The sequence below is a fragment of the Mobula birostris genome, chromosome 10 (genome assembly GCF_030028105.1).
Source record: "Mobula birostris isolate sMobBir1 chromosome 10, sMobBir1.hap1, whole genome shotgun sequence".
Classification (NCBI taxonomy): domain Eukaryota; kingdom Metazoa; phylum Chordata; class Chondrichthyes; order Myliobatiformes; family Myliobatidae; genus Mobula; species Mobula birostris.
The window spans coordinates 137,922,714-137,936,012 of record NC_092379.1 but is presented as its reverse complement, the minus strand read 5'-3'; the positions used below and the strand labels follow the sequence as shown (position 1 = coordinate 137,936,012).

The 13,299-nt window shown below is 43.5% G+C and overlaps 1 protein-coding gene across 7 annotated transcripts in view; it reads left to right on the top strand.

Annotated features, from left to right (window-relative positions):
* Window positions 1-13,299, top strand: part of aff2 (AF4/FMR2 family, member 2) — a 703,805-nt gene that overhangs the window by 186,427 nt on the left and 504,079 nt on the right. For 3 of the 7 annotated variants that reach the window (XM_072271046.1, XM_072271044.1, XM_072271047.1), the window contains exons 2-3: window positions 5,194-5,314; window positions 10,350-11,303. In XM_072271046.1, coding sequence (XP_072127147.1) covers window positions 5,194-5,314; window positions 10,350-11,303 — 1,075 coding nt within the window. Of the gene's footprint in view, window positions 1-5,193; window positions 5,315-6,000; window positions 6,145-10,349; window positions 11,304-13,299 lie in introns of those variants that run through there. The other 4 variants (XM_072271045.1, XM_072271050.1, XM_072271048.1 and 1 more) reach the window with 3 other exon arrangements.

The window sequence follows — 13,299 nt, the reverse complement described above, 5'->3', positions numbered from 1 at the left end:
GTTCAGTGCAGTGCCGAGTAGATGTCGTGGAACCCTCAGACATGGAACTTGGAGCAGCCAAAATAAGAAATATATATAAAATATAAAAAAGTAATGCAAAAAGAGAGCCAAAAAGTGGAGCTGTATTCAAGGATCTTTCAGAAATCTGATGGCAAAGGGAAGAAACTGATCCTAAAATGCTGAGCTAGTGTCTTTAGGCTCCTATACCTCCTCCCTGATGATAGTGATGAGAAGAGGGCATGTCTTTGGTGGTGGAGGAGTTCTTAATGATAGATGCTGCCTTTTTGAGGCATCATCCTTTGAAGGTTTCCCTGATGGTGGAGAGGCTAGGGCCTATGTTAAAGCTAGTTGAGCTTACAAAACTTGGCAGCTTTTTCAAAGCACTGACCCCTCCATACCAGAGAGTGATACAATCAGATACAATGCTGTCCACAGTACATCCTTAGAAATTTACTGCAGAAATTTGCTAGATGCTGGAAATCCCGAGTAACACACAGAACTGCTGCACAATAACTCAGTAGGTCAGGGAGAGGAATAAACAGTCAACGTTTTTGGCCAAGATACATCATCAGGCCTCAGACTGCAAGGTTAAGAGTTCAACATTAGCTTACAAGAGGTTCAGGACTCTTTTTACAAGTACAGGGTGAGAGGGTTGGAACATTTGGACCTCAATGAATAGCACATCTTTCACTCTCAGTATTGTAAAACAATCACTTATTTAATTTGAAGGGATAAATGCCCCTTTAAATTAATGGTGGAGATATGTCTTTACCAAAGGAAGTGTAAGGTGCTCCTTCCCTCCTCTAGCATGCAGATCACCCTTGGGCAAGATGTAGCACCTGTTTAGCCCCACCATCCTCCCTCCCACTGATCAGGGTCAAGTGAAGCCATGGGAGCAGGTGGTGGATGATCATCTGAGCAGCTGGTGCATATCACAAGTCCTGGTTATGTGACCACTGACACCACTGAAGAGTATTGATAATAGTTGGGGTTACCCGTCTTGTAAAAACACTCCCCAGAAGAAGGAAATCGCAAACCACTCCTGCAGAAAAATTTGCAATCATGGTCATGGAAATACCATGAGTGCCCATGTCATACGACACAGCACATAATGAATGAGTGAATACCCCACTACAAGTAACACACAAGAAGAATATCTTGGGAGCAAATCCTATCAAATGTTGAAAGGCCTTGACAGAGTAGACGTGGAAAGGATGTTTCCTATGGTGGGAGAGTCTTGGACCAGAGGACACTGCCTCAGAATAGAGGGACGTCCTTTCATAATGAAGATGAGGAGGAATTTCTTTAGTCAGAGAGTGATGAATCTGTGGAATTCATTGTCACAGACAGCTGTGGACGCTAAATTAATGGGTATATTTAAAGCAGAGGGTGATAGATTCTTGATTGGTTCGGGCATGAAGGGATACAGGGAGAAGGCAAGCAAGCGGGGCTGAGAGGGAAAATGGGGCCAAACTGCCTAATTTTGCTCCTATATCTTCTGGCCATGTGATCTTAAAAAGTGAATTGTTGGAGGTATTAAACGAGCCAGGCAGCATTTGTGAAGGGAAATTGACAGAAGTTTTGGGTCAAGATCTTACAACTGTAGTGGAAGACAGAGGGGAGGTAGCCAGTGAGGGGAAGTTTGGATCAGGAGCTGGTTAGGTGATCCAGGTGAAGTGCCGGTGGGGCAGATGGAAGGATGGAAGGGTGGAAGGCATTCGGTGCAGGCAGCAAAGTTGATGGAATCTGTTAGGGGAGGAATGTGGAGTTTGGAACCAAATAAAGGAGGTGGGTTTGACAGATGTGCACAGTGTGGGGACCCAGCGGGAGGAGTGTGTAGTAGGTGATGGACAGATGAGGTGGGTGGAGGAGAGAAAAGAAAAGAGTGGTGGAACCAGTGTGGGGAAGAACAATTATGTTTGTCTGACACACTCAAAATGCTGGAGGTGCACGACAGGGCAGGCAGCATCTATAGAGGGGATTAAACAGTTGAAATTTCAGGCGGAAGCCCTTCATCAGGACTGGAAACAAAGGGGAAAGAAGCCAGAATGCTCATTCCCAGTACCTGCAGAATCTCTTTCAACTCCAAAGTTTGTCAAACTTCGTCAAACCTCTCCTTACCTAGAATATAGTGCTTTACAGTCTTTTCAGCTCATGATATTGTGACATTTTACACTAATCTCAGATCAATCTAGCCTTTCCTTCCTACATAATCCTCCATTGTTCAGTCATCAGTGTGCCAATCTAAGAGTTTCCTAAATGCCCCAAAAGTGTATCTGTACCTACCAACACCCCTGGCAGGGTGGTCCACACATCCACCACTCTATATGTAAAATACTTACCTTGACATCCCTCCTATACTTTCCTCAAATCACTTTAAAATGATGTCCCTGGGTATTAGCCATTTCCACCCTGGGAAAAGGTCTCTGGCTGTTCACTTGATCTATGCCTCTTGTGATCTGTACACTTCTGTCATGTTACCTCATCCTCCTTCTCTCTAAAGGTAGTTGGTGCCTGACTTGTTTACTCATGGGATTTTGAGTTGATAAGAACAGTTATTACCCATCAACCATCAGTATCCTGAATTAACGTGGATAACTTCACTTGCCTTGATGCTGAATTGATTCCACAAAGTTCAAAAAGATTTGTTATCAAAGTACATGCAAGTCACCATATAAACCTCTGAGATTCAATTTCTTGTGAGCATAAGATAAATCCATAATAAAATCAATGAAAGACTGCAATAACCCATTGGCTCCCTTTCAAGGACTACAACTTATATTCTCAGTATTACTTATTTACTATCTATCTATCTATCCATTTATTTATTTATTTATTTATTATTTCTTTTGTATTTGATCAGTTTGGCTTGTTTTGCATACTGGTTGTCTAACGATCTTTCTTGTGTGTAGTTTTTCATTGATTCTGTTGCATTTCTTCGTTCTATGGTGAAAACCTGCAAGAAAATAAATCTCAGGGTAGTATATGAAGACGCATATGTTCTTAGATAATAAATTTGAACTTTGATCTTTGGCAGGGAGCTCCACATACTTATCACTCACTGTGTGAAGAATTTAACCCCCAAACTATACTTTCATCCAATCACTTTAAAACTATGTTCCCCTGTTTTAGCCATTTCTGCCCTTGGGAAAAAGTCACTGGTTGTTCACTCATTCTATGCCTGTTATCTTGTACACCTCTGTCAAGTCACCTCTCATCCTCCTTTGCTTCAGAGGGAAAAACTCCAGCTCACTTAATCCTATCCTCATGAGGGAAGAGGAGGACTTCACCTCTATGCAGTCTGGTATCGGCTTAACTCCAATCCCCCAGAATAGAGGTAGTGGCCAAAGACACTCTTTAATACAGTGTCATACAGGGCACAGCTTCTGACACAATGGATGGGCAGTCAATGAAGTTTAGCATCCCAAACCAAGATGAAAGGGTTAATTTGGGATTGGCAAACTCTCTGAAACTTGGTGCCTGGTTAGTGGCTTAATGGCAATGTGGGTAAATAATATTATTGTTTCATCAAGGGAGTTACAACAGTGTAGCGCTAGTGCAACACTCGGTGTCAGAGTTTGGAGTTCATTTCTACTGTCCTTTCTAAGCAAGTTTGTACATTCCTTGCTGAGTGCATGTGGGTTTCCTCTGGGGGCTCCGGTTTCCCCCCACAGTCCAAAGACACAACAGTTAGTAGATTAATTGTAAGTTGCTCTGTGATTAGGCTAGGGTTAAATAGGTGGGTTGCTGGGCGGTGAGGCTCTTTGGTCTGTTTGCTGTATCTCTAAATAAATAAATAAGCTCAAACCATTGCTTACAGTTTGTAGTGAGAAGGGCAAATAGATGCAGGGGAAGCAAACAGAAACACACTCCCTTTGATAGCTCTGAATGGCTGATTACAGTTAACATGCTTACACCAGTGTAAACATTACAGCATCTCATGGAACAAAGAGGATAAATGATCAACCGCAAGTTTAATTAGCTGCTGTTTCAAATTAATAATTAACATTTTAATGTTGAAAGAGGGACTGCTGTAGTATTTAATCCTTGGAGCAGTGTGGTTCATTCTTTCTTACACCTCATCGTGTGAGAGCTGTAAATCAATTCACAGCGCCAGAAAATTGGTTGAAACACCTTTTCCAACACTGATTTATTTATTGATTTATTGAGATACAGCGCAGATTAGGCTCTTCCATCCCTTTGAGCTGTACTGCCTCGTCTAATTAGACAGTTTACAGTGACCGATTAACCTACTAACCGGTACATCTTTGGACTGTGGGAGGAAACAGGAGCACCCCAAGGAAACCCACGTGGCCTTGGGGAGAACATGCAACTCCTTACAGGCTGTGGCAGGACTTGAACCCAGGTCCCCTGTACTGTAAAGCGTTGTACTAACCACTGTGCTGCTGCGCCACACCTCTGATTCACCTCCAAAGACTCACTAATTATTATTAATATTATTTTATTTACTTTTCTCTGTATTTGTGCAATTTGACTTCATTTGCACATTGGTTGTCCGTCTTTGTTATCTGCAGTCTTCCATTGATTCTGTTGTTTCCTTATATTTACTGTGAATGCCCACAAGAAAATGAATCTCAGGGTTGTATATGGTGACATATAAGTACTTTGATAATAAATTTGCTTTCAGCTTAGTGATTTTTCAACTTTAGCTGGAGCGTTTCACCTTTGCGTCAGATATATTGGTTATTCAAGCTGCACAGAAGGTAGCAGATGTTGGGCCTTTTTTCTTGCTGCAGATAACATCAGAGTGTGCAATCTACTATTTAAATTGTCATTTCAAATTTGTACACTAATTAACTGCCAACGAGTGCAGCCAGAGACTCATAACAAATCAACGCAGGCTGATCGCACAGAAGTGTCCCCTGCCACATGCCTCCCGAGGATTGTCCCTGCAAGTTGGAACCTGCCACCGCTTTTGTTTCCATATTTTCCTACACGTTTTGAACCGGCTCAAAACCTCGCCCCTTTCCGGCTCCCCTCCCCTCTTCCCTGTTTGCCTTCCGTCCCTCCCTCTCTCGAGTTGAGTCGTGCCGCATTGTGAGGGTCCTCGGGGCTTGGCTTGCGGGACGTGAAGGTTGATATGTTATCTGTACAGAGTACTGCCGGCTCTCCGGTTAACCACCGGTGAGCGTTCCTGCCTTTAAATGTCCTCTCCCCTCATGTCTATTGCAGCCACTACGAGCAAGATCGGAATGCGCTGAGGAGGAAGGAATGGGAAAGACGGAGCCAGGAAGTCCATCAAGATGAAGATCTGTTTGCCTCAAGTTTTAATCTGTTCAGTGAACCTTACAAGGTAGCCTGATGCAAACGCGTTATTTCATCTGAACTGTGGTATCATTTCTAGAGGTGGTTGACTCTGCGTTACTTCAGCTTGTTCTCACCTTTAGAACTGAAAAACCTTAGTGATTGAATCTTAAAACTCTGATAAACCCAGTGTCACACCATTAATTAATCTGCATGCAGTAATTATCTCTAAATGTGGGTATTGGTGTTGGTTTATCATTGTTCCATGTTCCGCGATACACTGACAAGCTTTGGTTTGTAGGCAGATCATTCTGTCTGTAAGTGCATTGAGATATTTACTCATTTAGAGATATGGCACAGAATAGGTCCTCTGGCCGTTTGAGCGTGCCATCTAGCAATTGCTGACAACCCCAGTTTAAACCTAACCCAATTATGGGACAATTAACCAATTTCTTGCAAAGATTCCCCTCTTCACTTCCTTCCTTTTATCCCATGGTCCATTGTCCTCTCCTGCGCGATTCAATCTTTCTCAGCTTTCCCTTGTCACTTCCACTTATCACCTCTCAGCTTCCCACCTCAATCCCACTCTCCTGTCCTTACCTCCTATCACCGTCTTTCCCCCCAACCTAGATCTTCTCTTCACCTACCAGCTCTTATCTGCCCCACCTTTTTATCCTTTTCAGTCCTGATGAAGAGTCTCAACCGGAAATGTTGACTGTCCATTTGACTCCATAGATTTCTAATGACCAGTGAATCCACCTGGTAACTACTGATGAATTCTGGCTGTGGGAGGAAACCAGAGCATCTGGAGAAAACCCACACTTTCCCTAGGAGGATGTATAGTGTGGTCCTCTGCTGTTTTGGCCCATCCACTTTAAGGTTCGATGTGTTGTGCGTTCAGAAATGCTTTTCTGCACACTACTGTTGTAACACATGGTATTTGAGCTCAGTCGCCTTCCTATCAGGTTGAGAAAGTCAGGCCATTCTCATCTGACCTCTCTCATTAACAAGGTATTTTTTGCCCGCTGAACTGCTATTCACTGGATTTTTTTTTGTTTTTTGCACCATTCTCTGTAAACTCTAGAGACTGCTGTGCATTAAAACCCCAGGAGATCAGCATTTTCTGGGTACTCAAACCCACCCTGTCTGACACTACAATTATTCCACGATCAAAGTCACTTAGATCATATTTCTTCTCCATTCTGATGTCTGGTCTGAACAACAACTGAACCTCTTGACCATGCCTGCATGCTTTTATGCATTGAGCTGCTGCCATATGATTGGCTGATTAGATATTAGCATTAAAGTGGCTATTGAGTTTATATTCTTCTGAGCTTTCACAATGAGGTTAAAAGATTGTTTTAAAGGAGGCAACAACTGAATAAAAGCTTCACTCATAGAACGTAGAACAGCTCAACACAGGAACAGGCCCTACGGCCCACAGTGTTGTGCTGAATCAATTAAATGAGTAATCGTTTATTGATGAGAGAATGAGCTACAAGCTGGGTGTGAATGAAGCTGCGTGCCCTCCCCGTATTGACACCTCAAGAACTACTGATGAATTCTGGCATTGATCGATATCTGAAGTTCAGTTATATTTTCCTTGCTAAATCAATGCCCTTGTCGGTCAAGTGGGGTGGATGGGAGAAGGAGCACAGGGACAATAGAAAGAAATTGTAGGATAGGAAAGTAAAAATTAATACTGGGACCAGTCGATATTCAAATTTATACAATGTCGCTCTGGGACTGGCTTCTCAATCTCACCCAGGAACTAAACCTTATACATGAATTCTCTTGCAATGAACCAGCATATTTTTCCCACCTGCTTCCAATTCCAGTTTTATTATCAAAGTACATATATGTATGTTTGCGTGTACTTTTTCACTCATTCTGTTGGTTTCTTTGTTCTGCAAGAAAGCGAATCTCGTGGTATAAGATGACATATACACAATAAATTTCGATAATAAATTTACTTTGAACCTTGAATGTCATGTATGTTACCTTGAGATTCATTTTCTTGCAGGTATTTACAGGAGAATGAAGAAATACAAGAGAATTTATGAAAAACTACCCCTAAACGAAGACTAACAAGCAGCCAATGTTTAAAAGGCTGAATCATGAAAATAAAAAAATAAATAATATTGAGAACATGAGTTGTTGAGCCATAGAGCACTGCAACACAGAGTCCTTGAAAGTGAGTCTGTAGGTTTTGGGATCAGTTCAGAGTTGAGGTTGCACCTCCCTTCTAAACCTGAGAGTAAATTATCAATATTAATAAGAATAATGATAATTGTTCCTTCCCTTTTGGTAACCCTGCTTGGTTTCAGTAAGGTAGTTATCATTTTATACTTAATTCTATAAGAGATAAGTGCAGAATTAGGCCTTTTGGCCCATCGTATCTGCTCTGCTATGTCATCATGCCTGATTTATTATCCCTTTCAATCCCATTCTCCTGTCTTCTCCTTATAATCTTTGACACCTTCACCAATGAAAAACCAATCAACCTCCGCTTTAAATATACCCATTGACTTGACCTCCACTGTTGCCTGTAGCAATGAATTCCATAGATTCACCCACTCTGGTCTAAAGGGACATATTTCTATTTTGAGGCTGTGTCCTCTGGTCCAAGACACCCTCATTATAGGAAATGTCCTCTCAACGTCCACTTTATCTCAGCCTTTCAATATTTGATAAGCTTCAGTGAAATCCCCCTCATTCTTCAAAGTATCCAAGGTAGTGTGTATGGAGTGTGATATCTTAACTGTCGACAGTGATGTGCTTTACTGTTGAATGATCCATATCTGAGATGTTGCCATCCTTCTAAACTCCTTTCCTTCCCCCCACCTTTGTATTGTTGTGTCTTCCCCCTTCTTGTCTGGTGCTGATGAAGGGTCTCGGCCCGAAACATCGACTGTTTATTCATTTCCATAGATTCTGCCTGACCTACTGGGTTCCTCCAAAATTTTGTGCGTAAGTGGATAAGTGATGGTATTACCACACTCTTTGCGGAAGGTACCAGGGCTATTTGCAGCAAATATCTTCTGAGCTCTTGATGAAGGAGCATAAAAGAGCAGAAGCAGCATCTTATTGATTGCAGTGTGACAGGAATATCACATGTCCCAGAGTCGATATATATACACATTTACAGATTTGTTTTAAGTTGTTTCTTCATGGCTGATACAATTTAAGTGTCTAATGTTTTGCCCCCAAACTCCTTGTGCTTCATGTACTTTTCCCATACTTAAAAGAAGTGGAGAGAGAAAAAAAATCAAAGGCTTTTTCAAAGGGTGTTGTGTTCTGCTGTCTTTTAGCACACACACTCTTCAAAGGAAATTGTGCCTTTGGCAACTGTCCAGAGGGCTAAATGAATGACCTTCCAAGGATTAAGTTGACATATTCTGGCATTATTAGTGACTTGGTGGAGCTGGGGCGGCAACCTCGCATACATCTGTTTTGGAGAGTTTGCCAATCCTAAATTAACCCTTTAATCTTATCTCTTATCTTAGCTAGGCTTCACTGACTGCCCATCCATAGTGTCAGGAACTCTGTCCTATGTGAGGCTTTGTGAAAGAGTTTTTTCTCTTTTGGCCACTATCTTCACTCTGGAGAATTAGTAACTAGCTGACAGCTGAATGGGCGGAAGTGAAGTCCTCCCCTTTCTTAATAAGGATAGGTTGAGCAAGCTTTCGAGTGGAGGAGGATGGGAGGTGATTTGATAGTGGTGTACAAGATGATAAAAGGCATTGATTAAGTGGACAGCCAGAGAATTTTTTTTCCCAGAGCAGCGTTGGCTTACTTGAGGGAGCAGAATTTTAAGGTGGTTGGAGGAAGGGGTAGAGCGAATGTCAGAGGTATGTTTTTTTTTCCACACAGAAAGTGGTGAATGTGTGGAGCGCTCTGCCAGAGGTGGTGGTAAAGGTAGATACATTAAAGGCATTTAGGAGACTCAAAGATAGGCACATGGATGATAGAAAAATGGAGAGCCATGTGGGAGGGAAGGGTTAGATTGCATTTAAGTAGAGGTTACATGGTTGGCACAACATTATGGGCCAAAGGGCCTGTACTGTGCTCTAATGTTCTATGTCCTATGTTCTATATTCCCATTGCTGGTCCAGTTGATTCACTAGGCCAGACTCATTCTAACAATTAATCAGATTTAAACAGGCATAAACATCAAGTTCTCTAAGTTCTGTTAATCAGTCTTCTCTATTTCCCCACCCAGCCATCTTTCTATCCCTTATCTTATCAGCACTATCATCCCTTCTGTTACCCCTACCCTTCCCTCTCATTCTGCCCCTCACACATGTTCTTTCTCCCTCTTCTTCCCCTCTTCACCTCCTTCCCTTTATTCCAGGGTCCACTGTCCTCTCCTGCTCATTTCCATCTCCCTCAGCCCTTCGTTGCTTCCACCCTTCCCTCCCAGCTTCTCACCTCAGTCGAACTCTCCTGCCCTTACCTACCCTCTCTCTCCCCCCACCTAAATCTACCCATCACCCAGCAGCTCTTATCCACCCCACGTTTTTATCCTTTCCAGCCCTGGTGAAGAATCTCAACCTGAAATGTTGACTGTCCATTTCCCTCCATAGATGCGGCCTGGCCCACTGAGTTCAGTGTCCAGTGTTTAGTGCTTTGCAGTCAGGTTTATTAATTTTTATTGGATATTTTATGAACTCTAATCAAACTCCCTTGACTAGAACTAGAGGTCATGGTTTAAGGGTGAAAGGTAAAATGCTTAAGGGGAACATGAGGGGGAACTTCTTCACTCAGTGAGTAGTGAGTGTGTGGAACGAGTTGCCAGCAGAAGTGGTGAATGTGGGTTCGATTTCAACATTTAAGAGAAATATGGATAGGTACATGGATATGGACGGTTTGGAATGATACGGTCTAGATGCAGATTAATGGGACTAGGCAGGGTAATAGTTTGGCATGGACTAGATGGGCTGAATGGCCTGCTTTTGTGCTGTGGTGTTCTATGACTCGTTTAATCATGCAATGTACAAATGTTTCCTGTTCAGAATAGCTGAAACAGGATCCACTGTAATGCAAGGATTTGCCTTTGTGCTTTTAAAATAATTATTGTCCAGTTTTGTATGCCATCTGATATCTTTCAGACCAGCAAAGGCGATGCCCTGTCCAGCCGGGTGCAGAACACGTTAGGGAACTACGACGAAATGAAAGACCTGTTAACGAACCGCTCCAACCAGAGCCACCTCGTGGGCATTCCCAAGTCGTTGATCCCGCAGACGCCCGTGGAGAAAATGGAGCAGACCTTCTTCAATGAGCCCAGAGCCAAAATGGCGCCCTCCCACCAAAGCAGCAATCACTCTTCCGCCTGCATGCCTCCTCCCTCCTCTTGCCTGTCGCTGAGTTCCTCGCTGCTACATGGGCACCCGAGTAAGAAGTCGCGGATGGACTGGTCCCGGAGTGGGCATGGTTCAGCCAGTGGGCATGGAGGGCAGTCCAACAGCCAGCCCGGTACTCAACAGGTCAGGGAGAAGCACTCTGGCACACACGAGCAAGTCCAAGACAGGTACGGCGATCTGTACAGCAGTCAGAGCGAGCTGCACAAAAGTGACCTGCAGGCCAGCCTAGATGATGGTGTGAAGTTGCAGTCATCCAGTCCCAGCAACACCTCTCGCTCCAAAAGGCACAGCCACTCCAAGTCAACTGGTGGAGACCATTCGTACAAAGATGGCTGCCACATGAAGTCTCCCATTGACAATGACTCTGGTTCTTATTCTTGTGGATCTCCTGTGCCATCCACATCCCTGATCCCCAGCAGCAGTGCTCTCTCCACCCAGAACTTCCCTCCGGGACTTCACTCCAAGTCCAGCGTTCTACAGCAGAAGCCTACGGCCTATGTCAGGCCAATGGATGGGCAGGAGCAAGCCCCCATGGAGTCTCCCGAGCTCAAGCCGCTAATGGAAATTGAGGACGCTTTCAGCAGCCAGGCGTTTGGCAGCCTGCTGGACGCCAAGCCCAGCACGGCAAGCAACAAGTGCAAGTTACCAAAGCTGACGATACCTCAGCCAGGCGAGGTAGGTGGACACATCGATTTTTTCAGGTCTAGAAAAATAACGGGTTCCATCTTGTGCATCCTTTTCAATCAGTAGATTCTGCCTTGATGTTTTAAGGCCATGGTTGTGTGTTGTCATGCATGAAAACCTGTTTGATGTCAAAAATCAATCATGCTACATCAGAAACAGATGCACTGAAGGATTACAATGCTTCCAAGTGTGGAGTTGTGCTTAATGGACCTAAAACTGATTTGAATCTCTGGAGCTTGCTTGAAAGCTCAGAGCCTAATAGTATCCCAGGTTAGAACTGTCGAACGATTGTTTCTTCTATGACTCTTGCTCTTTCGCAGTAACAGAGGATTGTTAGAACAGGCATTGAGCGGCTCAGCCCCTTGTTTTCATCCCTCAGGTTCTGTCTCTCATCTATTCACCTCAATACACACGGGAAACTAAAAAAAATAGCAATTACTTTACAGATACTTGGGTGTGCTATTTGCACCGAATATACAGTGTGGCAATCTGTGCACATCCCACTCTGCGTCTGAGGTTACCTCAATTATCCTCATGGTATGACATTTTGGAACAGGATTCATTATGTGAACATTATTTCTTTGCATGTTCAGCACTTGCAGTAGAAGCCAAACTTCTGCCCCAGTTAAACTGAGCACAATTAATATAATGTATTGACTCCAGGAAGAGTGTTGGCCTTTATACAGGGTTTCCTGTTGTTTCATGGGCTTCTGTTGCGACCATAGAGAAATGTTACATGTATCTTTGGATACTTGACAAAATGAGAATTATTTAAATGATGATTATAATCAGAATAATAGTTTAAAAACTAGGGCTTTCCTCTTTGGAGTTGACGAGAATGAGAGGTCAACAAAACCATAATCAATTTTAGTATTGGGTGGTTGCAAGTAGGGTTGAGTTGCTCTCCGATTTTGGCAGTTTACTTGCAAAATTGCCAAGATTGGAGAAAAGCTCAGCCCAACCAATACTGGTATGTTTCACATACTGGCAATAAAGTGAATCTGTTCCTGATTGATGGAGGTGTATAAGATGATAAGAGGCATTAATGGAGTCGATAGCCAGAGACTTCTTCCCAGGGCTGAAATGGCTAACACGAGGGGGCATAATTTTCAGGTGATTGGAGGAATGTCAGAAGTATGCCATCTTCTGTGTGTGTGGAATGCTCTGCTAGATGTGATGGGAAAGCGGGGGTCCCCAGCCTGGGGTCCATGGGGTCCATGGCATAAAAAAAGGTTAGGAGCCCCTGTGGTAGAGGCATAATGTAATTATGTAAACGATGAAGGATATGGTAGCCTGGGTTTGTTGCAAAGTTATTTCAGTACGTTGATTTGTGGGTTAGAGTGGGGTGCCAGAGTAGGACTGGATACTGTAGGATGGTCTGCATTTGAACTTACTTACTGCCCGTTAGCCCACTGGCATTTTAGGACAGCAAAGAAAGTCCTCCATCTGGCGGTGTTCATGGTTTCTTCATCTTGTCAGTAGCTTCCTCTCAGTTTTCACTATTGTCAGCCATCCAAGTCCCAAGTGGACCCTCAGGAATACCTTCATACTCAGCTGTAAAAGGATTCTTCATTACTGTTTCCATAACAATTTTGCTTTACAGTCAGGTTGTTAGCCCTGAGCTGAACCCCAAACCTGGAGGACTGGTGAACAACTCTTAGTCTGTCTGCTACGCTTAAAGCCCTGACTGTGGACAGCTCAGCTCTCCGGATCATTGAGGCACACAAACCTCTAGACCATGGGAGGAGCGCTTTAACCAAAGTGCAGCATTTACAACATCAACTGAGCAAAGCAGCCGTTCTTACTTTGGCTTCCCCCACCACCATAGACTTTCTGCCAAATTCTGCACTAAACAGCAGTTGATTGCATTAGACATCTCTTAAAGTGGTACCAGCCTCTGCTACACACTGTATCCTGCAGAAAGAGAGGCGCCACTTTAAAATATCTGTTTCTGTGAGGGTTAAACAGAATGGCTTTGTGCATGGTA